Genomic DNA, 26859 nt, shown 5'->3' on the forward strand with positions numbered 1-26859 from the left:
AACAAACAACAAAAGACCCCCATTACCTACCCTCCAACAATCCCTACATATCTGCTCCACCTTTTGGATCAAGACATTGATCATCATCAATCCAGCTATATCTCATGGCCATTTAAGCTCATTATTGTTTCCTTCAGGTAAAGTTTCTCACCACCCATCCTATTATATCTCACTTCATGAAAGGCCTCATGAACATGAGATAATCCCATGAGAATCCCTCATCCAGCATGAGACCTCAATGTCATATTGGCCAAACTCATGAAGCATCCATATGAGCGCCTGGGAGCAGCTTCAATGAAACAGTTAGCCTGGAAGACTATTTTTCTAGTCACTATAACTACTGTCGGTGGATAAGAGAACTTCAAAGCCTACCAGTTTTTTCATAACAAAATACTTCTTCACTTATCCAAACCAAACCATGGATTCTTTTTGCCACCTTATTCATAACAGACTGAAAAACTGCCTTTCTTGACTGTACACAAACTATCTCCAATGAACAAATAGATTTCAGAACATTTATCTAGCTACTCATATCATAATCTCAGTAAGCTAGATTCATCTGTTCCTAAAAGAACCTCAGGATATGTATTTCCTTTTGCTATTCACTTTAAGGTGTGGAATCTCGGCGACAAATAGGACTACAGAAGTTTCATACATAATCCTCCCATAGCTAATCTTCAAGCAGCTTGCACGGCAAATTTTTGGTCATGCAGTTCTATGCAATTTATATGCATGTTAACTGTTTAATATCCTTTTCATCCCCCTCCCACATGATTTCTGTTTGTTTGTATCTGGGCCACTTGGACAGAAAATTTGTTGGAGTAAATTGGAGTGTGCCTACATTCCCCAATGCTGTCTGTAGAGAAAGGAAAGTTGTTTATCTGTAACAGGAGTTCTCTATAGACAGCAGGAGACTGCAGCCCCACTCACCCTCCCTCATGCCCTTCAAAAAAAAACAAAAAAAAAAACCCACACACACACAAAAAGAGAAGAACCCTTTATTTTTGCTTGGATATGGACCAAAGGAATGTCACAGAGCGAGGTAGCACAGGAACCCCCTATGCTTTCTCAGAGAAGTTTTAATTAAACTTCTAAGCTATTCAGAAAAATTTTTAAAAGATAAAGAAAAACACGTTATCTTTTCTGAGCTACTGGAGAAATCTGGCACATGGACTTCATTAGATGACATCAACTGAAGTGCAGGGTAAGCAATTTTGCTTTCTTCAAAGTACAGAAAAATGCAGCCATGACTGGTGATGATATTATCCCTTCAAAAACAGTAGTTGTGCAGATAAGATATTAAAAAAATAAAAATAAAAAAATCTATTCTTGTGTACATGAGAGCTCTTGTGGCAGCAATTACCTCCCCAGAACAGTGCATATCATAGCCATAAGTGAGAACCCAATGAGTGGTTCCAGAAAAAGGGAGAATAGCAGTCAGTGAAGTATCTCCGTTACAGGTAAGTAACTATATTTTTTCCAAAAAAAACAGAGGGAAAAGTAGCATTTACTAGTTGAGACTTGCAGTTGTGTAAGTGCTAGTGTGCATAAGCAGAGTGTTTTAAAAACAAGCTGGCTGCTATTATTACTACTAGTCAAGGCAGCATTTTCCCTCCTGTCAGAAAAAAGAGGAAAGACTAGGTTCTTACCTTAATAATCTTTCTGGTAGTAAGGTACATCAGTCTTGACCAGTAGGTTATTTTCCTCTTTGAGTTGTGTAGAAGACCATCTATCTTTTTCGGCTCTGCTCTCTTCCTCACTGGGCTGTGCTGAAGCTCCTCAGTTTGTCTCAAAGCAGTTGTAAACCACTATAAGATGAGAAATAAGGAGGAGGGGTACAGGGAACCTCTCCGACAAATCACTTCTATTCTGCACTGCATAATTATTGTTAAACAAACAATGTCAATAAAAAACAGCACGGAAAATAAGGTGGAACGAACAAGCCACCTACCTGAGTTCAGCTAGCACTAACACTCATGGAACAGTCATACTCTCACTTGCCTCTTAACAACAGAAATGTCTCTTTACTCTTTAGACCTGTCTGACAATAGAAGATCCTAACCTTTATAGACAATATCCGTCTGAGACAGTAAACAGGCAAAACTATTTGACAGGATGGGTCGTCAAGACTGATGTAACTTTCTACTAGAACGAAGATTATTGAGTTAAGAATCTAATCTTTCCTTCTGGTGCAAAAGGCACTCCACTGTTTACTCTCCTCCATTGCGAAAAATGACCATTTAACCCTACCTTCTGTTTTCTATCCTTTTTTTTTTATAATTCTTTATTCATTTTTGATTCTTACATCAAGTGAATTATACATAATAAATACAATTTTCACATATCACTTGTATTTACAATCAAATATTCTTGTAAGATAAAATAAATACCCTCCCTTTTTATCAATATTCCTATTTCCATATGATATACATTCCCCATCCCAACCCCAAATATAGATTACCTATGTGCTAAGATATCTGATCATTAGAGTAACTGTTTTCTATCCGATAACCAATTCCTAATCCAAAATTGAACTTTGCCTCCTAACCCATGACTCTTTAATTTTCTCAGGAGCCTCTCATGAGGAACTTTAAAAGCTTTCGGAAAATCTAGATATACTATATCAGCCAGTTCACCTTTATCCACATGTGTATTCACACCTTCAAAGAATTCAAGCAAATTGGTGAGGCAAGATCTTCCTTGATATAAAGAAAAGAAAAACAACAGACAAAGTAGTAAGATAACAGTAAAACATGAAGAAAATTGAAGTGGGGAAGGCAACTCGAAGGAACAAATTCAAATACATCTTCTTCACTCCTTGGAAAAGAAAAAACTGACAACCTCAAGAGCTGGCGTCGGGCGGGAAGGCGCATGTGCGGTGCAGGCAGTCTTAAAGCTTTCTAAAGCTTAAAGTGGCAGTACACTTTTACACTATCCATACTAGACTCCATGGATGGCATCACCCACATGTGAGAATATGCTGCCAGCTTGTCTAAGGATAAAAGGTAGGTTATTTTCTACACAATTCAGTTAGAGAGGAAAATAAGCCACTGGTCAAGACTGATGTACCTTTTGCACCAGAAGCATTATCTTAACACTTTTCTACCTGGATTATAAAGCCAGTCCTGACTGAGCTCGAGGTGCAAATGTTTTCATGTTTTACATACAAGGCTACTAATCATGACAAACAGGGACATCTGAAGAACCCAAGCTGAAATTAAGAAAGCTTCTCTTCTTGTAAACATGACTACATTTACTTACTGGGTCTCCTTCCACCACGTCCTCATTCTGGTTCTTAATCACCATAACAATTTGTGCCTGGAAAGTGATAATCAAAACGGGCCCCTGCTCCATCATCTTCCCCATCGCCAGCTGCAAGAAGAGAAAACTTTTAGGAGGATCACAGGGAGCCAGTTACTTGTTCAAGGTCTTACAGAGCCAACGACAAAGCTGGTATTAGAGGCACAGGGAGAAAAAGTGATTCACCCAAGGTCTCCTAAAGACTCTGACTCAAAAATTAAAAACTTAAGAATTAATTGTCTGACGAATAACATATACAATCATCAAACAGTTAATATACAAGGAAATGAAATACCGGCAGATATGATCTGGAATTCCTTCCAAAATTTAGAATGGAACAAGTTTATCAAACTATACAACAAATACACTAAATCATACTGCATTTTGGACTCCTGTCCCCCAGAAATTATGAAAGCAGCCCCATTAAAATTTAAACTAACTTTATTGAATTGCTTGACCAATAAGTTAAATATTTGAAAATTCCTTACTAATAATGTGGAGTACTGTGTGCAATTCTGGAGGCCACATTACAGTAAAGATGTGCGCAGAATTGAATCGGTTCAGCGGATGGCCACCAGGATGATCTTGGGGCTCAAGGGTCTCTCGTATGAAGAGAGACTGAACAAATTGCAGCTCTACACTCTCGAGGAACGTAGGGAGAGGGGAGACATGATCGAAACATTTAAGTACCTCACGGGACGTGTCAAAGTGGAAGATGATATTTTCTTTCTCAAGGGACCCTCGGCCACAAGAGGGCACCCGCTCAAACTCAGGGGCGGAAAATTTCATGGCGACACCAGAAAGTATTTCTTCACTGAGAGAGTGGTTGATCATTGGAACAAGCTTCCAGTGCAGGTGATCGAGGCAGACAGCATGCCAGACTTAAGAATAAATGGGATACCCATGTGGAATCCCTACGAGGGTCAAGATAAGAAAATTGGGTCATTAGGGCATAGACAGGGGGTGGGTAAGCAGAGTGGGAAGACTTGATGGGCTGTAGCCCTTTTCTACTGTCATCTTCTATGTTTCTAATGGTCACATTACAATAACCCCAATTCCAAAAAATCGTAAAGAATCATTAGCATCAGTAACCAATTACAGACCAGTAGCATCCATTCCATTTTTTGTAAAAATGGAATATCTTGACCAGTTCTCTCTGCTACATGAAACTCAATCCGGATTCAGACCTATGTTTAGCACTGAGACAGTAATTGCGGCCATCTTGGATAATTTACGTTTCTTGTTTAGTAGGGGCCTGAATACCCTGATTATGCAATTTGACATGAGCTCTGCCTTTGACTTAGTGGACCATGGGAAATTGTTACAATGCTTAGATGCAATTGGTATCAGAGGTGAGGTGCTAAACTGGTTCCGAGGTTTCCTTATGTTCTGCACCTACCAAGTACGCTTTAATTATAATCTCTCCAATACCTGGAGTAATCAATTTGGCGTTCCGCAAGGGTCACCACTATCCCCACTGCTTTTCAACGTTTACCTGTCATCATTAGGTGCGCAACTGACCCAGCTGGGGATAAAAGTATTCAGCTATGCAGACGACTTTATGATCATTATCCCATTCACTACCACTCTGAAGCTACTTCCATGGCAACAGAAGTATTAGACATGATAGCACAATGGATGACTGAATTTAGACTGAAGCTTAACTCAGAAAAAACAAAATTCTTTGTAGCTTCATCTCACCCACTTGATACAAAAACTTCATTGTGCATCAATAAACTTAGTTACCCTATTCAACAAACTATGAAGGTTCTGGGTGTAACCATAAAAGACCAGGTGGAAGCTTTGGTTAGAAAGGGTTTCTTTACTCTCTGGAAGCTTCGGTCCATCAGAGCATATTTTGATGCTTCTTCATTCAGAATTCTAGTTCAATCCCTTATATTGAACCAACTTGACTTCTGTAACATCGCCTATCTGGAAATTACCCAGAAGAATATACAGTGATTACAACTGGTGCAAAACGCAGCGGTCAGACTGATTTTTGGGTTGAAGAAGTTTGACCATGTAACTCCTTCCTACCGACTCCTGCATTGGTTGCCGATGGAGGCACGTGTGAAGTTTAAGATGCTTCTGCTTTAAGGTACTGTTCGGTTTAGTCCCTAACTATATAAATGACCTTTTCTCCTTCCCAACCAACAGACATAAGAGAAGCTCACACTTGAATTTTATATCCCCACCGGTTAGAGGATGCAAATTCAAAAAAGTCACCATCAACATCTTCTCTCATATCAAGCAGCATTATGGGGTAAAGACCCGGAACTAATACTTATGGAGAATTCAAGAGACACCAAAAACATATCTGTTCCTGCAGTACTTAGGCAGCTGATTTGTACAATCTTTCCCACTTTAATTGATCTCTAGAGCCGCTATTCACTAGTTTAACTCGTCAGTTCTACTCAATTTGTAGCATTTCTAATCATTGTAAACCGCATAGAACTTCACGGTCCTGTAGCATATAAACTGTTATTATTATTATTACACAATGTAAATGCGCATGAGTCGAATCTCTTTCATTTGAAAGGAAACTCTGCAATGAAAGGGCATAGGATGAAGTTAAGAGGTGATAGGCTCCGGAGTAATCTAAGGAAATACTTTTTTTTTTACAGAAAAAGTGGTAGATGAATGGAACAGTCTCCCAGAAAAGGTGGTGGAGACAGAGATCATGTCTGAATTCAAAAGGGCCTGGGATAGGCATGTGGGATTTCTCAGAGAGAGAAAGAGATAATGGTTACTGCGAATGGGCAGACTAGATGGACCATTTGGCCTTATCTGCCATCATGTTTCTATGAAATTGGATTACAACTGAGCCATGTGGTCATAATATTTACCAAAGTTATGCAAAGACACCTTTAATGACAGAGCAGAGCCTGTAAGTGCCAGCGATTATCCTGGCTTCAAAGCCCATGTTTGTATAGTTTTCTCTCCCATCCTATTTATCAAGGCCAAAGAGAGTTATGTGCAGCTGCATCTTCTTCCCTCTGCTCCCCGCATAGTCTGGCATCTCTGTCTTCTGCCCACTCTCTGTTCCCCCATTTCTTTTCAGCGTCTGTTCCTCTCCACTCCCCCTTCTGCGTCTGTTCCTTTCTTTTCCTCCACCACCCTTCCCTATCGCCACCTCACCGCCTTTCAGCACCCCTTGCGCGGCCCGAGAATCTCCCTCCCTCCCCCTTATCTTCACGGCACATTTTAAGTTACTTCCCAGAGTAACTTGCTCAAGCCGCCGGAGCCGGCCTGCAGTCACGTGTGTATGTGGGCGGAAGCTTCTCCTCCGACGCAACCGGAAGTTGTGTCAGAGGAGAAGCTCCCGCCCATAGACACACGCAACTGCAGGCAGGCTCCGGCCAGCTTGAGCAAGTTACTTTGGAAACTAACGCGCCGTGAAGATAAGGGGGAGGGAGGGAGATAGATTTGGCCGGTAGGTAGGAAGGAGGGGGGCCGCATGTAATCAGTGGCCGCGCACATTCCCTCCCTTAACTGTGGGGACAAGGCCATTCACCGCTCCACGGGGCAGTGGATGGCCTTGTCCCCGTGCCTGCAATGAGCACTTTTTCCTCCCCCACCATTTCGGCGGGATAGCCGCGGGTAACAGCCACCGTGTCATTCTCTAGTCTTTAACTCTTCGCAATCTTGGGCTACCGGTAATAATACCCTCTCTATCCTGTGTTAATTGCATGCGAGTTATTACTATTAATACTTCATTCCGTTCTTAATCCTGTGTTATCAGTTCCCCACTATTACAGATTTCATATTCTTCAGGTAAGTGACGACTCACATCAATGTTGTCGATGTCCAGGATCTTGGAATGAAACTGCAGTCCCATAGCCTTGGCTTGCTGGATCGGCTGAGCTAGCTGGCTGTATGTCTGAAAATGAGACAAGATGAAACCATGTTACCCACCTAAATAAAAGTCTCCCAAGCAGGAGGAATCCCCCCTCACCCCAACATGTCCAACCAGCTGCTTGGTCCACAGAATGAACTATGCCACAATCCAAATGCAAAGCACAGTTTAACACTATCCTGAGGTAAGGCCTCTTTCTTTCAGTTCTCATCAAGATGCTTTTCTGTACAACAGGGTGCCGCAAATTTTTTGAAACCGTGGCACACTAAAAGCGGGGCCGTGGCTGGAGAAACACACGACACAATGATGTGTTGACACCATGACGCCATGTGCATGTGTGACATCATCACATCGACGTCTGCGAATGCATGGATGCCCTCCAGCCGTGGCCCTGAGCCTCCTATTACCGCTGGTATGGGGGGGTGCTGGAGAGGTAGAGAGAGGAGAAGAGGCGCCATCGCCGGCTGACTGCCTACGGAACATGTGACCACGAGAGGCACGACTTGTAAGCAGTCAGCCAGCACCTCTCCTCCTCGCCAGCATTTTGCAGCACAGTTTGCGATACACTGCTGTACAGCCTCACTTCTTCCTTTAAAAAGGAGATCATACACAGCTCTTCACTATACTTTCTTCCATCTTTTAATCATGTACAATCTCTCTTTCCTCCCTACCATTCACTCGCACCAAGAAGCCAAGATGCAGACCTCAATCCTTCCCATTTGGATCTCAAAGAGTCTCAACGTTTTTACACCACCACCAGCAGACACATACAAGCAGCATAAACTAGTTCCTCTTATACCTGTCCTAATGAATATGCATGGCAAATGTGTGCCTACTAGCTCCATTATATGCAAATCTCTCATGCATATTCATTATTAATACAATATGGTGAGAAACCTCCTAAATAGCTTCAACTTGTATTCTTACCCTACTTTAATAGCATAGTAAATGACGGCAGATAAAGATCTGAACGGTCCATCCAGTCTGCCCATAAGTTATACCCATTAAAAATACATGATCAAATTAACTTGTCTCTTCATTATTATTTCTGGGTCATAGACTGTAACATCCACCTGGTATTGTCTTAGGTTCCAAATGCTGAAGTTGCTGTCCAAGCTCACTCCAGCCTATCCAACCATTATGTTTGCAGGATATCTACCATAAAGTCTGTCCAGTAATATACTCATGTTCCAAGTTAGTGGAGTTCCCATTGATGCCCTCCCCAGATCATCCTACACCAAATTACCATATATGTGACACAGACCGTGCAAGTCTTAGTTCTTTAATTTACATCTTTCATTTTCTAATTAGAGATCCTCTATTTTTATCCCATGCTTTTTTAAATTCTATCACCATTTTCTTCTCCATCACATCCTTCGGGAGGGCATTCCAAGCGTCTACTACCCTCTCCATGAAAAAAATTTTCCTAACATTGCTCCTAAGTCTTCCTTCTCATAACCTCAAATGATGCCTTCAAGTTTTACCATTTTCTCTTCTTTGGAAAAGATTTGGTTCTATATTAATACCTTTCAAGTATTTAATCATCTGTATCATATCTCCTCTGTCCCTCCTCTCCTCCAGAGTATACATATTCAGGTCTTCCAGTCTTTTCTTATATTCAAACCCCTTACCATTTTCATCGCCTTCTTCTAGACCGCTTCAAGTCTTTATAACCTTCACCAGATACAGCCTCCAAAACTGAACACAATACTCCAGGTGTGGCCTCACCAATGACCTATATAGGGACATCAACACCTCCCTTCTTCTGCTGGTTAATGAAGCTAATTATTGTCAACCGTCATATAAATAATTTTACTGTATTCTAAACATGTAATAATAATTCAATGTAACAGTTCAAAAGTTGTTAAATTCAAAATTTACTAGAAATCTCTATCATATTTAACAATTATTTTACTTTTTCATATTGCAATTGCTGCACTATAATTACAGTCATATCTCATTCATACCACATTCCTCAGACATATTCATTAAAACTTTATTATAATTTGTTTTAACCCAACTCGACAGTCTCAAAAAACCTAGTCCTCGCACACAATTACCATACTATTGTGCCAACTAAATGGTTCATATGTAAACAAAAGACTGTGCAAATAAGCAACTACTGTGCAAACTTGTCTCCTTCTCTGTCAGTCACTAAGCAAACCGATCATGTACTGATCGGTATGCGAGCCCTTTGCGACCTGATCTCCCTCCGACCTGAATCACTAACCTATGCACCGATCTGATTCCGATCCATGCATGCAAATGAGGGAAACGGCATGCAAAGTAGGCAGGGACGCGATTCACTAAACAAAAATGTTTAACACCGACTGGGCTGGCTGATCAACAAGAAGCGACTGCTGGGGACCAGTTGCTCACCTCCTTTCCGAATGTTCTGCCAGCCCTGCAGCCCTGAAATAAACTGCTCTCTGGCTCCCCTGACTCTCTCTTTGGCTCCCCTGATCTCCGCCTCCCCTGACTCTCTCTCTGGCTCCCCAGCTTTCTGCCGCGACTTTTTCTCTGCCTACCCGGCTCTCTTGCTCTCTGCTGCGACCTGCTCTCTACCTCCTGACTCTCTCTCTCTGGCTCCCCAGATCTCTGCTGCGACCTTCTCTCTGGCTCCCCAGCTCTCTGCTGCGACCTTCTCTCTGCCTCCCCGACTCTCTCTCTGGCTCCCCAGCTCTCTGCCGCGACCTTCTCTCTGCCTCCCTGACTCTTTCTCTGGCTCCCCAGCTCTCTGCCGCAACCTTCTCTCTAGCTCCCCTGCTCTCTGCCACAACCTTCTCTCTGCCTACCCAGCTCTCTTGCTCTCTGCTGCGACCTGCTCTCTGCCTCCCCGACTCTCTCTCTGGCTCCCCAGCTCTCTGCCTATCTGGCTCTCTTGCTCTCTGCTGCGACCTGCTCTCTGCCTCCCCAGATCTCTGCTGTGACCTTCTCTCTGCCTCCCCAGCTCTCTGCCGCAACCTTCTCTCTAGCTCCCCAGCTCTCTGCCACGACCTTCTCTCTGCCTACCCAGCTCTCTTGTTCTCTGCTGCGACCTGCTCTCTGCCTCCCCGACTCTCTCTCTGGCTCCCCAGCTCTCTGCCGCGTCCTTCTCTCTGCTTCCCCGACTCTCTCTCTGACTCCCCAGCTCTCTGCCTATCTGGCTCTCTTGCTCTCTGCTGCGACCTGCTCTCTGCCTCCCCAGATTTCTGCCACGACCTTCTCTCTGCCACCCCAGCTCTCTGCCGCGACCTTCTCTCTGCTGCGACCTGCTTTCTGCCTACCTACTCTCTTCTCGGCCTACCCGGCTCTCCTGCTCTCCACCACGATCTGCTCTCTGCCTCTCCAGCTCTCCGCTGCGACCTGCTCTCTGCCTCCCCCGACTCTCCTGCACTCTGCCGCCCTATCCTGCAGTGCGAGCCTGTGGTTTTAACCCACTTTAAACTCGCAGGTTAAAACCATGGGTTCGCACTGCAGGGAAGGGTGGCAGAGAGCAGGTGAGTCAGGGCCAGTAAAAAAAAAAAAAAAACCCAAAAAAAACCCCCATAAAAAAACACAGACAGCAAAACACATGCGCAGACCATCTACAGGCAAAGTAGATGGTCTGCGCATGCGTCAGGATCGCTACCTAGCAATCTGTGTCGGCCCCCATTAGAATATTCTTGCTTTCAGAATCAATCAGCCCTGCCCAGATCGGTCACGATCGGGCAGGTTAGTGAATCGGGTCCCAAGTTTCCATAAGGGTCACACATTAGTCTCTCATTAACCTTCTTAAAGGAACCTACTGTTTTCCTTTTGTTCAACTTGGTACAGGTTCTGTATTTTGCCTTCAGGAGTAGAAACTGCCGAGTCTCTCACTCATGTGTCTCACAATAGCATGAGCCTCTCTTCTAACAGATAGTACTAAAAACATGTACTGTACAATATACAGTATATTCCCTAATGCTCATACAAAACTCCTAATTCAATAAGAATACACAAAAAGTTCTACCTACCTTATAATAGAAGGACTAGTTGTCAAACTCCTCTCCAATTACCTAGAAAACCATAACATACTCCATCCCACACAATCCGGCTTCAGAAACAACTTCAGCACGGAAACACTACTAGGATCTCTCTTGGACACAGCCAGACAACATCTCAGCACAGGAAAAAAAATGATGCTCATACAACTAGACCTTACCGCTGCATTCGACTTGGTGGACCATAACATTCTACTACAAATCCTGGATACAATAGGTATCACAGATAAAGTATACACATGGTTTGAAGGATTCCTTAAATCAAGAACCTATAGAGTAAAATCAGACAAACAAAAATCTGAACCTTGGTCAAACCCCTGCGGAGTTCCCCAAGGATCCCCTCTATCCCCGACTCTCTTCAATCTCTATACAGCCTCCCTCAGCTCTCACCTGGACAAACAAGGCATAACCTCCTTGAACCCAGATAAAACGAAATTCATCCTCCTAGAAAACAACAAAATACCAACCATAACCAACATTGAAATCAACGCAATCCATCCTCCTAGAAAACAACAAAATACCAACCATAACCAACATTGAAATCAACGCAATCAACTACCCCATACAAACCACCCTAAAACTGCAAGGAATAACTATCGACAGATGCTGCACCATGCAACCGCAAATCAATAAAACAATACAAAAGTCATTCTTAGTCATGAGAAACTTAAGACAAGTTTGGAAATTCTTCGAGAAAACAATTCCAGCTCATAGTTCAGTCCTTAATACTAGGCCTACTTGACTACTGTAATATCCTCTACCTCCCATGCCGTACAACCATAACAAAACAACTACAAACTATCCAAAACACAGCACTAAGACTCATCTACTCATTAAAGAAACATGATCACATTACAGAAGCATATCTCCAATCGCATTGGCTTCCGATCCCAGCAAGAATACAATTTAAATTCTACTGCCTACTATTTAAGACTTTATACGGAGACAGTCCAAACCACCTGAATAACCGCCTCATCCACAACACCACAACCAGACATAGGAAAACTCACACCCCATTCTCATACCCCCCAATTAAGGAGGTCAAACGGAAAAAAACTATATGATGGCCTCCTGGCCACTCAAGCAGCCAAACTAGACAACCAAATCGCCAATCTACTGACGGCATCCCTCGACTACAAGACTTTTAGAAAAGAAATAAAGACCATACTCTTCAAGAAAACTCTGAAAAAAGAAATAATACCGCAAGTCTCAAACTCCATCTCTCACTAAAGCCAACTACCCCAAACAAATAACCTTACCCATTTCTTACTCTTTTTGAAAATGACCAATATATATATATTTTTTTTGGTAAGTTCTTGTTGTAATACATCTTGGATAATTCTTTTGTAATCCGCCTTGAACTGCAAGGTAATGGCAGAATAGAAATCCCTAATGTAATGTAATGTAATCATATCTAGCTACAAATAACCGGTTGAGAAACTGCTGCCAGGTTCAACTCCTGAAGATGAATGGTGACATACAGAACCTGACATAGGAGACAAGTTTGCATAGTGGTTGCTTATTTTTACCGTTTCTTGTTTACATATGAACAGGATTGCCATTTGCAGTTTTAAGGCTTTTTGTCTATTTAGTCAGCAAATAGTTTGATAATTATGTGCAAGGATTAGGTTTTTTTTTGGTCTGCTGATTTGGGCTAAAACAAATTGTAATAAGTTTTAATGTGCAAGTCTGGCGAATGTGATGTAATTGCAATATGAAAAAGTAAAATAATGTAATTGCTATTAAATTTGATAGCGAGATGTGTAATAAATTTTGAATTTAACAACTTTTGAACTGTTACACTGAATTATTATTATTCCATGTTTAGAGTACAGTAAAATTATTTATATGACAGTTGCTGACAACAATTTAGCTTCATTAAAGTAATGTAAGTATGCATATTCATCATGGAAATCCTGAAACTTGTCTGTACATAAGACAGACCTGAAAGAGAGGTTAAAAGCTTTATTATAATCATCCTCCAAAATAATGGCAGCCCAATCTTTTATAAGGGTCTACTATAATTGGTAGGATGCAAGTGACCGGAAGTAACCAGAGGGACTTAACCTCACCATAACTGTCCCAAGGTCTAGCTCTCAGGTGACTCTCAGGAGAGTAATGTTGGCGTAAGCCTAAGCCCTGGTAAACCAAAGTGAACAGTGACTAAGGTGACCAGAGGGACTTTAGCCTCACCATAACTGTCCAAGGTCTGGTTCTCAGGCAACCCTTGGGGAAAGGAATGCTGGTGCAAGCCTAACCCCCAATAAGCCAAAGCAGTGGTTCCCAAACCTGTCCTGGGGGACCCCCAGCCAGTCAGGTTTTCCAGATATCCCTAATGAATATGCATGAGAGAGATTTGCATACCTGTCACTTCCATTATATGCAAATCTCTCTCATGCATATTCATTAGGGATATCTGGAAAACCTGACTGGCTGGGGGTCCCCCAGGACAGGTTTGGGAACCACTGAGCCAAAGCAAGCAGGGTGACCAGAGTGGACATAGAGACCGGAGGTGAGCATATTGGATGTTCTTGTGCACTGTTCTGTTTTATGTTTGATGGTTTGCTCAATAAAGAAATATTATATATAAAAAAAAAAAAAGTCTTTGTAATAGTTCTCCCTTTCCTTTAGTTAACAGCCTTTATTTTTGACAGTGTTTCAGTCTTGTCCGGTATTAATAAGGCCACATTTTGTCATACTGATATCAATGCGATAGATGGTTCAACAGTAATCGTTAAAGGTGATCATTCTCATTTGCCTGATGCCATTTGCACAAAAGTTTTAAAAGCAGTTGAAACAAATGATTCAGCAAAAGCCGAAGGATTTAGAGCAGGGATCTCAAAGTCCCTCCTTGAGGGCCGCAATCTAGTCAGGTTTTCAGGATTTCCCCAATGAATATGCATTGAAAGCAGTGCATGCATATTCATTGGGGAAATCCTGAAAACCCGACTGGATTGCGGCCCTCTAGGAGGGACTTTGAGACCCCTGATTTAGAGGATCTTCAGATTTCTGATAACTTTAAGCAAACTGAAAAATGGTCAGAATTTTTCACTTTTTGATTCAGGCGCTGGAAATAACCGAATCCTAATTTTTTCAACATAGCAAAATCTACACTTACTGGAACAGTCTGAAAATTTATACACCAATGGAACCTTTAAAGTTTCTCTAGACATTTTTCCCAATTTTATACTTTGTTGAGGATCAGTTTGTCCCTTTTGTTTATGCACTGCTACCAAATAGGTGTGAGGAAATTTATGTTTGATTTTTGAATGCAATTAGATACCTTTGTCCTATTTTTCAGCCATTATAAATTGTTTGCAATTTTGAAAGAACAGCTGTAAACGCTTTTGAATTTGTTTTTCCAAAAATTGATGTCCATGGATGCTTATTTCACGTGTGTCAAAATGTTTTCTAAAAAGTACAAGCGGCTGGTCTTCAAGAGCAATATGCAAGTGATGCTGAACTTGCTTTAAAAATCCTTAATGCTTTATATTTTGTTCCCATTGATACAGTCCAAGAATATTTTGACTTGCCGATGATGAACTTTCCTGCTGAAGCAGAAACCGTAGCAGATTATTTTGAAGACAGGCAGACTACCCCTAACCCATCTTCGTACAGAAGTTTCTCTTCCCCGTTTTAAAAATACAGTAACCTAAAAACTTTTTTATTTCAAGATGTTTTTGGCACCTAACTGCCCTTATTACAGCTAAAATTTTTAATTTTAATTACCTTTTTTTTTTTTAAATCCCCTTCCTATCGTACCTACCTTTTATGTTAACTTTACTTGATTATTGTAATTCTTCCCTCTTTCCTCTTGTGCCCGTTTATTTTTATGTTAAGTAATATTTGTCTCATAACCTATCTCAAGTTTTACCTGTGTCTTTGAATCCTCATTAGCACTTATTTGTACACCGCTTAGAGGTTTGATTGAGCGGTATAAAAAAATCTTAATAAACTTGAAACTTGATCAATCTACGTACCAAGATTAAATAATTCAGTTGAGGCATGGCATCGCCGCTTTCATTCTCTAGTTTTTTGTGGTCACCCAACTATTTGGCAGCTGATTGCTTCTCTCAAAAAGGAAAAGGCTTTTTATGAAAGCAGAATTAAACAATTGCTAGCTGGTCAGCAAGAACAAAGGAAAAATAAACATGTTGACCTTGATAAGTGCATCAAATGCATTGTTGAAAAATTTGCACAAAAATAATCTGTTCCTTTTCTTTGTGGTATTGCATACAATTTGTCTTGAATTATAAATTATGTCAATATGTAATTAAATTCACTTTTTAAAAACTAGCTAGGTCTTACAATCAAATTTTAAGTAAAAATAGTGGGGGTTTTAAAAGGCAATTTCAAGCATGCAGTTTTTTCTTCCAATTCTCATAGACCCATACCTACCCCTTCATAGCACCAATCTTTGAGAATATCCAGTTCTCCTCTGATCATTGCCTACAACAGAAGAGATAAAAGTCAGTCAGATTCATTAATTCAGCCCCTGGCTCCAATTGCATACAGGATAACGTGAGCACATGTGAATAAGTTTGCTAAGCTGATTGCTGTGACAATTATGTCCTTGTTTCATAAAGTCTGACCTTATTTGGAATAATGTAATTCATCTATATGGGTTTACCAGGTATTTTAGCTCACATATTCCATTTGGATCAAAATACTGCAATCAGAATTGTGGCCAAAATCACCAGTAATGATCATGCTATTAAGCTCTGTTTATAAGTCTGGGAACTACTATTTAGAGAGTTTCAGGCTTGGTGCCTACGTCAGGCCTTTCTCCTGCTGGGTTGGCTGGGGGGGGGGGGATGATGCAGAGGCAGCATTCATAGCCTGCAAGTAGGAGTGGTCGAGGGTGTTAAAGTACTTGTTTGAGAGATTCCTTGCGGTCAGATTTAAAGCCCATTACTATAGAGTTTTGGAGGCACACTGCCAGTTAGGTTTTGGAGGAGTCCTGAATGTTTCACCCAGTAAGGGCACTGTGCAGGCTTAGATGCAGGTGCTGGAACCATAAGGAGCACAGGAAGTATCAAAAAGAATGTCACCGTGTGGTTCGAAAAGCCAAAAGAGAGTATGAAGAGAGGCTAGCCAGGGAGGCACGAAATTTCAAACCGTTCTTCAGATATGTTAAAGGGAAACAGCCAGCTAGGGAGGTGGTGGGACCGCTGGACGAAGGAGACAGGAAGGGAGCGGTGAAGGAGGAGAAAGAAGTCGCAGAAAGACTCAACATGTTCTTCTCGTCTGTATTTACAAACGAAGACACAACCAACATACCGGAACCTGAACAAATCTTCAATGGAAATCAAGCAGAAAAATTAACATCCATGGAAGTGAGCCTTGATGATGTACACAGGCAGATAGAAAAACTTAAAACTGACAAATCCCCGGGTCCGGACGGAATCCATCCCAGGGTTCTGAAGGAATTAAAGGAGGAGATAGCGAAACTACTGCAGCAAATTTGCAACCTATCCTTGAAAACAGGCATGATCCCGGAGGATTGGAAGATAGCCAATGTCACGCCCATCTTTAAAAAGGGATCAAGAGGTGACCCGGGAAACTACAGACCAGTGAGTTTGACCTCGGTTCCTGGGAAACTGGCGGAAGCACTGATTAAAGAACACATCGATGAACATCTGGAAAGAAACGAACTTTTGAAAACAACCCAACATGGTTTCTGCAGGGGGAGATCGTGCCTAACAAACTTATTGCACTTCTTCGAAGGAATTAACAAACGGATGGACAGAGGAGACCCCATAGACATCATATACCTTGATTTCCAAAAAGCCTTTGACAAGGTGCCTCACGAACGTCTACTCCGGAAACTGAAGAACCATGGAGTGGACGGAGACGTACATAGATGGATCAGAAACTGGTTGGCGGGTAGGAAACAGAGGGTAGGGGTGAAAGGCCACTACTCGGACTGGATGAGGGTCACGAGTGGTGTTCCGCAGGGCTCAGTGCTCGGGCCGCTGCTATTTAATATATTCATAAATGATCTAGAAACAGGCACGAAGTGTGAGATAATAAAATTTGCGGACGATACAAAACTATTTAGTGGAGCTGGGACTAAAGAGGAATGTGAAGAATTGCAAAGGGACTTGAACAAATTGGGGGAATGGGCGGCGAGATGGCAGATGAAGTTCAACGTTGAGAAATGTAAAGTATTGCATGTTGGAAACAGAAACCCGAGGTACAACTATACGATGGGAGGGATATTATTGAATGAGAGTAACCAAGAAAGGGACTTGGGGGTAATGGTGGACATGACAATGAAGCCGACGGCACAGTGCGCAACAGCCGCTAAGAAAGCAAATAGAATGCTAGGCATAATCAAGAAGGGTATTACAACAAGGACAAAAGAAGTTATCCTGCCATTGTATCGGGCGATGGTGCGCCCGCATCTGGAATACTGCGTCCAATATTGGTCTCCGTACCTTAGGAAGGATATGGCGTTACTCGAGAGGGTTCAGAGGAGAGCGACACGCTTGATAAAAGGGATGGAAAACCTCTCATACGCTGAGAGATTGGAGAAACTGGGTCTCTTTTCCCTGGAGAAGAGGAGACTTAGAGGGGATATGATAGAGACTTATAAGATCATGAAGGGCATAGAGAGAGTAGAGAAGGACAGATTCTTCAAACTTTCGAAAAATAAAAGAACAAGAGGACACTTGGAAAAGTTGAAAGGGGACAGATTTAAAACGAATGCTAGGAAGTTCTTCTTTACCCAACGAGTGGTGGACACCTGGAATGCGCTTCCAGAGGGCGTAATAGGGCAGAGTACAGTACAGGGGTTTAAGAAAGGATTGGACAATTTCCTGCTGGAAAAGGGGATAGAAGGGTATAGATAGAGGATTACTGCACAGGTCCTGGACCTGTTGGGCCACCGCGTGTGCGGACTGCTGGGCACGATGGACCTCTGGTCTGACCCAGCAGAGGCATTGCTTATGTTCTTATGTTCAATGACAATGCTCATAAATTTTGTCTTATTGCCTCAGGCTCGCATGAAATCCTACAGAGTTCTCTCACTGGTCACTAGATTCCTAGAGCTACAAGCGTTGTTCTCCTGTGCAAGTCTCCTGTCCTGAGTGGAGTTCAATTCTGCTGCTTAAGATGCTGGAACTTCTACCCTTGGATCCCCTTTAAGGAGCATCTTGGAAGAATCTTATCTTTTGGGGAGGTTACTTTGATTTTTATCTCTTCTTATAAGAGAATTTTGAAATACAAATCCTGTTCTTTGGTTTGCAGAATTAGGACTGTCATTAAACAATTCTGTTGAAGGTGATGTCCTCATTCAAATAAAACAGATCTTTACTTTTAATCCATGACCACTGTATACTTTATAAGTAAACTGAAGTGACTAACCAATTTTCAAGGTTGGGCAGATTGACATTGTTTAATTGCAAGTTTCAGATAAGGTGAACCAAACTTCTAAAACTATCATTGCCTGGTTGCCAAAATAATATTCCACCAGCATACTATTTCATTTAAAAAGGAAGCAACCCCTAAGGTTTGAAAACTTTTTTATCAGTGGTGCTTTGACCTTGTGGGCAGAGTTGCAAGCAATACTTCTGATTCACAGCTGCAAACCAGCGATAAGAACATAAGAATAGCCTTACTGGGTCAAACCAATGGTCCATCAAGCCCAGTAGCCCGTTCTCACGGTGGCCAATCCAGGTCACTAGTACCTGGCCAAAACCGAAGATGTAGCAATATTCCATGCTACCGATACAGTTGTTCCTTCTTAAATTTACAAAGCACTGCCTGCTCCAGGTAGGTGTACTGCTGTATATTGAATTTGGGACATAAATTATTTAGGCAGATATTTTGGAGATCTACCCATCTTGAGAACTGTTTTGCTACATCCCGCAGGTTCTGGACTGTTCTGGTGAGGAAAGAGAAAATAGGTCTTACCTGCCAATTTTCTTTCCTTTAGTCCTATTAGACCAGACTAGTCCAGAGACCTCCCTAATATATTCCAATTGTTACACCATTAAAGGATCCGCCTTGAACCGCAAGGTAAAGGCGGAATAGAAATCACTAATGTAATGTAATTTTACTATTCTTTAATACTGCTTTTTTCACTCTTTATCAAACTCTTCAGGTTCAACATTCAGATTTCTCAAACAATTTTTTTTTAACAGGCAATATTTTATGGTGGGTACTATTAGTACAAGAATCAAGATAAAATGGAAGAAAAATGGTCTATTGTTTTCTCATTCAGCATACTGAGCATCTAAAGTTGCACAGTGACCTTTTTGGGTTAAGAGTACATTACTTTTTTTTCCTTTGTCTCCTTCCACTGGTCAACAGTCCTAGGTTCTGGACTAGTCTGTTCCATAATGGATCTTTGCCATATGAAAATGCATATTCAATGTAGTGATCCTGCAATCCTAATTAGCTTTACTTCCAGGAGGATGTCTAAAAAAACCTGTCTTAATATATGGCCTCCAGCCAAAGACTGTCATAGCAATGAAGGGGGTGGGATATAAAACAGAAGCAGCATTCTAAGGTAGTTGCAAATGAAGGCTCCTGATGCCAGACCTCAGCTACAATTCTGACCGATCTGGAGGTATAGGGGAGCAGGAGCAGATGTCTTGGTAATAAAAAAAATAGGCCTGCCTCATTTTAAAAGAAATGAAATACAAGCTGTCTTGGGTATACATTAATCTGACTTCTGAGACTGGTGCATGAACAATTTTGTGCTGGGACAACTCTTGTGGGGTTCCACAGGGCTCCCCCCATCCCCCACCCTGTTTAATATCTATCTCGTCTCCTTGGGAAACCTCCTGCAAAGTTTAAAGCTCAAATTCTTCATCTATGCAGACCAGTGTTCTCCCTAGGGCCTTTTAGCCGGGCGGTCCGCCCAGCTAATTTAGATGACCGCCCAGCTATCATCTGCTGGTGAATTCTGCTGCTGCCTGCTGCTCAACATTAAAAAAAAACAAAACAAAAAAAAAACCGGCTTGGAGATTTGATGCCTTAGCCTTTAGCGAACTTATGCTCTGGGGCTCTAACGTGTGCGTGCCATCTTTCCTTCTCTTCCCTCCGAAACCTGAAATTATGTCCGGGGGGGGTGGGAGGGAAGAGAAGGGAAGCCGGCATGCACAAGTTAGAGCTCCGGAGCATAAGTTCGCTACGGGCTAAGGCGGCACTAGCCTGCAATTTGTATTTGGTGTGTGTATGCGATGGGAGGCTTTCTGATCAGGAAGACGGGCTTGGGGAGGTAAAAAATTGCTTTGGGGAAATGCAGCGCCGGCATGCTTCCTGCCTTCCTGCTGCCGCTGTCATTTTCTATTCTCTATACCTTGGACTAGCAGCAGCACCATTCTCTCCTTATTGTAATTTGCCTGACAGCTGCAGTAGTGTTATCGAATCGATTCCCTTCTGCAGCCTTGGGGATTTTGCTAGGCCGCTCCACCTCCAATGATGTAACTTCCTTCTTCCTCGGAGGCCCCAAGGCTGCTGGAGGGAATTTACTCGCTAAAGCTACGGCAGCAGTCAGGCAAGTTACAATAGAGAGCCTGTTAATCGGGATGGGAGAGTGGTGCCAATGGACCTGGGAGATAAGAGGGAGGGGTGCTGATAGAAGGAGAGGAAAAGAGAGGAGGGAGTGGTGCTGCTAGACCTGGGAGGTGAGTGAGTAAGGGAAGGGAGAGGAGCCCTGCTAGTCAGAGAGGAAAGGTGCTGCTGGCCCTGGGGGTGGAAAGGAGAGGTGCTGCAGCTAGTCAGTGGAGGAAACGGAAGTAGAGGGGAGGGAGAGGTGCTGTTGGAGCTGAGTGGTGGAGGGAGGTGAGAGGGAGAGGTGCTGCTGGATTGGGAACAGAAGAGAGTGCTGCTGGACTTAAAATGGAAGAGGGAAAGCTGCAGCAGGACTGAGGGGAGAGCAGTGGAGGAGGAGAGTGGATAGGGGAAGGGGGAAGAGCAGTGGAGGAGGAGATTGAGAGGGAAGGGGGAAGAGAAATGCTGCTGCACCCAACTGGGGAGAGAGAGGGAAGGAAGGAGAAGGAAGACCAGGAAGGGAGAGGAGAGGAAAGATAGATGCCAAAACCATGGGAAGAAGGGAAAGGAAAGGCAATATTAGACCATGGAGGGAGAGATGTCAGGGCATGGGGGGAGGAGGGAGATGCCAGACCAGGGGAAAGGAAGGAGAGAGGGAGAGAAAGGAAGGAGAGGAGATGCCAGATAATGGAGGGGGAGGGGGAGAGGAGAGAGATGCTAGGGCAAGGGGGAGGGAAGGGAAACTAAAAAGACAAATGCCAGACCAGAGGGAAAGGAAGGAGAGGAGGTGCCAGAGCAGAGAAGGAGAGATAGGAGAGGAGAGGAGAGAGATGCCAGAGCATGGGGTGGAGTGGGCAGGAAGGAAGGAAAGTAGAAGAGAGAGATGCCAGAGCATAGGGGAGGGAATGGAGACAGAAAAATGGAGAGGGGATGAAGCTGAAATGAATCATGTATAAAGGAGAGAAAGGGCACATGATATACAGTTTATTGAAGGGACATAAAAAGAGGGAAGATGTCATATGGAAGAGAGAGAGGGCGGACACTAGATGGAAAGGGCAGAGAGAGGGTGGACAGTGGATGGAAGGGGTAGAGAGAGCAGAGGCTGGGTGGAAGGGGCAAAGATAGAGGGCAGATGTTGCATCAAAGGGAGAGAGGACAAACGCTGTATAGAAAGAAAAGAGCGAAGAGAAGATGATTAAAGCAGAAACTACAAAAGGTAGAAAGAGATATTTTTTGTTGCTTTATATAGAATCCAGTAGTATTGTAACTGTATTGATAAAAAAAACTTTATAAATAGGAAATGGAAATAAGGTTATTTCTTTTGGACTAAACCCCTTTCCTCAGGTCAGGACAGGATATCATAACAGCTATGTACTGTACTGTCTTGAAGAAAGATTTGGCCTCTGAAAGCTAACTGAAAAATGGATTAGTCCAATAAAATTGTATTTTCTTATTTCTTGTTGTTTGTTTTATTTCTATTTATTTTTAAAGTGGCGATTGTTATGTATCAGTTTTTTTCAAATTTACATCTACTGTCTTTATATTTTGTACAGTATTAGGGGACATGTGTCACTGTTTCTGTGGTGTTGCATTCATTTAACTTTTGTCTACATATTTCTATTTTTAATTTGTGATTATTCCATATTGGGTGAGGGTGTTTCTCTGTTCTGTGTGTATGAAAAGGACATAGTTTTCTGTTAGCACTGACTGTACAAAATCAATTGACTGTGCAGGATCTGACTTGTTTAGTTTTACAATTCGTGTGTTGGTGCTCTAGTGCAGTGTTCTTCAACCGCCAGTCTGTGGAACGGTGCCGGTCCGTAGAAATTTTCTGCCAGTCCGCAGGGCCGGCACCTCCATTGGGCCCAAGACAGTGTTCTGCAGTGATCAACGCGGCGTCTTCGGGCCGGCTCCCTGAGTGCTGCAGTGCACAAAGCCACGGGAAAAAGGTTCCTACCCACATCCTACACCTCAATTGGAAGCCTTCTCTCTGTCATATAAACTAGGTACACCACTGGATTTAATGACCCTATTCTAACCACCAAATTTCCCTGTCCCACCCCACCCGGCTACTTTTTCATACCACCCGGCTGGAAAAAAATTCTGGGGAGAACACTGCAGACAATATCACTATAGTCATCCCGCTAACCAGTTTTACACCATAGTTGCTAAACTCTCTATCAAGCATGCTAAATCAGATAGAACTCTAGGTGATATCTTATAGATTAAAATTAAACTCCGAAAAAACTAAATTCTTCCTAGCAACACCCAACGACAAAAATCAAGGACACCACAATTCAAGTGAATGGATCAAATTTTCCCCTAGAACAAACCTTAAAAGTACTGGGAGTCACTTTAGACCAGTGGTTCCCAAACCTGTCCCGGGGGACCCCCAGCAGTCAGGTTTTCAAGATATCCCTAATGAATATGCATGAGAGAGACTTGCATACCTGTCACTTCCATTATATGCAAATCTCTCTCATGCACATTCATTAGGGATATCTTGAAAACCTGACTGGCTGGGGGTCCCCCAGGACAGGTTTGGGAACCACTGCTTTAGACAAACATCTTACCCTGGAGAAACACATCTCGGTGCTCTGGAAACTCCGCACAATAAAAAAATACTTCGATGAGACCTCATTTCGTTTTGTTAGTACATCCTTCATTCTCAGCATCCTGGACTACTGCAACATCATCTACCTGGGCTCCGTGAAAAAAACCATCAGAAGACTGAAATTGATTCAGAACTCCGCCGTCCACCTCATTTTTGGCCTGAACAAATGGGAACACGTCACCCCCTTCTATCATAAATTGCACTGGTTAGCATTTGAATCCAGAGTCCTGTTCAAGTTCTCATGCTTCTGCTACAAAACAGTTTTTGGTATGTCACCAAGATACCTCAACCCACACTTCAATTTAAACTACAACAATAAGAACTCCCGCAGAATTCACCTGTTCGCCTTCCCCTCACTAAAATTATGCCATTTCAAAAGGTTCCTCGACAGAACCTTCTCCTTCCAGGCGGCTAAACTGAACCCATGGCTAGCCCAAATTGTGCTCGACGCCCCCGCCTACTTTGACTTCAGAAAACAACTCAAAACACACTTATTCCACAGACTGAACTCTTAATACACTTGACTTCTACTTCTTTCATCACCACTCACTAATGGCCAGGAATTTCCTCCTCCTCCTTTTTATTGTACTTTCCTAACCTGTTAATTTCAATGACTTCATTGTTTGTAACTCTGATTAACTGATGTGAACCGCCCAGAACTCCCTGGGTAAGGCGGTATACAAAAATAAAATTATTATTATTATTAATGTGCATCACTTTGCATTTGTCCACATTAAATTTCATCTGCCACTTGGAAGCCCAGTCTTCCAATTTCCTAAGGTCTGTCTGCAATTTTTCACAATCCGCATGCATTTTAACAACTTTGAACAGTTTAGTGTCATCTGCAAATTTAGTCACCTCACTCGTCGTTCCAATGTCTAGATCGTTTATAAATAAGTTAAATAGCACCAGTCCCAGTACAGACCCCTGTGGTACTCCACTGTTTACTCTCCTCCATTGAGAAAAATGACCATTTAACCCTACCCTCTGTTTTCTATCCGATAACCAATTCCTAATCCACAACTAAACTTTGACTCCTATATCCCATGACTTTTTAATTTTCTCAGGTGCCTCTCATGAGGAACTTTGTCAAAAGCTTTCTGAAAATCTAGATACACTATACCAACTGGCTCACCTTTATCCACATGCGTATTCACACCTTCAAAGAAGTCAATGAAATTGGTGAGACAAGATCTCCCTCAGTTGAACCCATGCTGACTCTGTCTCATTAAATCATGTTTGTCTACGTGTTCCACAATTTTATTTTTTATAACTGTTTCCACTATTTTGCTCGGTACTGAAGTAGGACTTACTGGTCTGTAATTTCCTGGATCTCCCCTGGAGTGCTTTTTAAAAAATCAGCGTAACATTGGTCACCCTCCAATCTTCAGGTACTATAGATGATTTTAGTGACAGGTTACAGATCACTAACAGCAGGTCAGCAATTTCAAGTTTGAGTTCCTTTAATACCCTGGGATGTATACTATATGGTCTAGGTGATTTATCAGTTTTTAACATGTCAATTTGGCTTAGTACATCTTCCAGATTCACAGAGATTTCTTTCAGTTCCTTAGCGTCATCACCCTTGAATACCATTTCCAGTTCTGGTAGAACTCTTACATCTTCTTCCGTAAAGACCGAAGCAAAGAATTCATTCAGTCTCTCTACTATGGCCTTATCTTCCATGAGTGTCTCTTTTGTTCCTTGATCATCCAATGGTCCCACGGATTCCCTCACTGGTTTTCTGCTTCTGATGTAACTAAAGAAATTGTTATGAGTTTTTGCCTCTTTGGCAAGTTTCTCTTCATATGCTTTCTCAGCATCTAACTTGCCAGTAGTTGTGTCTCTTCTTATTTTCTTCATTCGGATCCTTTTTTCATTCTTTAAAGGATTTTTTTTGGCTCTAATAGCCTTTTTCACTTCACTTTTTTAACCATGCCTGCTCTCATTTCCTCTTCTTTCCACCTTTGCTAATACATGGAATACATCTTGTCTGGTCTTTCACTATGGTATTTTTTAAATAACATCCACGCCCGATTTACAGTCCTAATCTTTGCAATTGATCCTTTTAGCTTCTTTTTAACCATTTTCCTCATTTTATCATAGTCTCCCTTTTTGAAAATTAAATGCCTCTACAGCAAATTTCTTTAGCGATGTAACTCCAGGCATCAGCTCAAATTTGATCACATTATGATCCCTGTTTCCAAGCGGACCCAGCACATTTAACTCCTGTACTATGCTTTGCATTCCACTAAGGACCAAATCTAAAATAGCTCCCCCTCTTGTCGGTTCCTGGACCAGTTGCTCCAAGAAGCACTCGTTTATGATATCTAGCACTCCCTGATGTATCCATAAGGATTCCACACTGCTATCTATGTCATGCAGAATGTTTCCTTTATTTGATACAATTCCCTCTTTAACATATAGCGCAACCCCCCCTCCCCCCTCCAATTTGATCTACTTTATCCTTGCGATATAATTTGTACACAGGTAATACAGTGTCCCATTGATTGTCCTCCTTCCATCAGGTCTCTGAGATGCCTATTATATCTACCTCATCATTCAGTGCTATATACTTTAACTATCTGAACACAATATAAAGATCTGAGATAAACATTTACCCAAAGCTAACATATTTTATTTTTTAGGCATCTAGCATTTGTATACAGACACTTCAAATTGTGTTTATTTTCTTGTAATTACAGACTGCTGAGAAGACAGGGAAAATTTGCCTTCCTAGTAAACCCTCCTGGCTTTCTTTCACCATTATTGAAACCTCTTTACTGGGGATCCCTAAATATTCTGTTTCAATAGTATCCTTCAAGGATACCTCACACTGAATCATCAGATCCTGGGCAATTGTCGGCTTTTCCCCGCATCTCAGTTTGTGGAAAGAAGTTTCAATCAATCTTATGGCCACACCTTGTAGTCTAGAGCTTTCTGCTCTTGATTCTGTCATTTGAATAGGCATAGCTTGTCCCATCTGTCTAACAAACTTTGTGAAAGACAGATTTTCAGGTGGTGACCATCTGCGAGGAGGTGGAGGAGACAGGTGTGATGATATCTCATATGATTCTTCTGCGGAGAGCTCTGAATAGTCGGAGGAACGCTGAGTAAGGTCAGAATCATATTCCTCAATATCATGCCATCGAGGAGAACTAAGAGGAGAGCATCAAGGTGAATGTCAAAGGTACTGATGAGGAGAGCGTCAAGAAGTACTTCTAGAATGTCACTGAGAGGAACATCAGTGTCAACCCAATGAATGTTTTAATTGGAAGAACAGCTATATTCCCTCAAAACGTGGGTCTTTTCGACCTTGAGCGCTGACAGTGTGGAGTCCGAGATCGATCTCTGGATATTACCTTGGAGCGTTGCTCAGACTGGGCTGAAGGTGGATGCTTTGGGGCAGGTACTTGCACCATGTGCATCTGAATAACTCAGCCAACTCCCTCTGTATCAGTTCTCTGATCTGATGCCAGTACTGATGTTACATGCGGTTCAGAAAGTGCAGGCCGAGTCTGGGGTTGAGACATTTGTAACCTCAATGCCAAGGCATGCCTCAGAGGAGATACTAACTACAA

General features: G+C 42.3%; 1 protein-coding gene across 4 annotated transcripts in view; it reads right to left on the reverse strand.

Annotated features, from left to right (window-relative positions):
* The window catches only part of TIMM44 (translocase of inner mitochondrial membrane 44), a 109005-nt gene that overhangs the window by 24835 nt on the left and 57311 nt on the right, over positions 1 to 26859 (reverse strand). For all 4 annotated transcript variants that reach the window (XM_033953629.1, XM_033953628.1, XM_033953631.1 and 1 more), the window contains exons 10-12: positions 15559 to 15609; positions 7091 to 7180; positions 3262 to 3372 (exon numbers count right to left, since the gene is read on the reverse strand). In XM_033953629.1, the coding sequence (XP_033809520.1) occupies positions 3262 to 3372; positions 7091 to 7180; positions 15559 to 15609 (252 nt within the window). The remainder of the gene's footprint in view (positions 1 to 3261; positions 3373 to 7090; positions 7181 to 15558; positions 15610 to 26859) is intronic.

Source organism: Geotrypetes seraphini, chromosome 8, assembly GCF_902459505.1.
Source record: "Geotrypetes seraphini chromosome 8, aGeoSer1.1, whole genome shotgun sequence".
NCBI classification, from domain to species: Eukaryota; Metazoa; Chordata; class Amphibia; order Gymnophiona; family Dermophiidae; genus Geotrypetes; species Geotrypetes seraphini.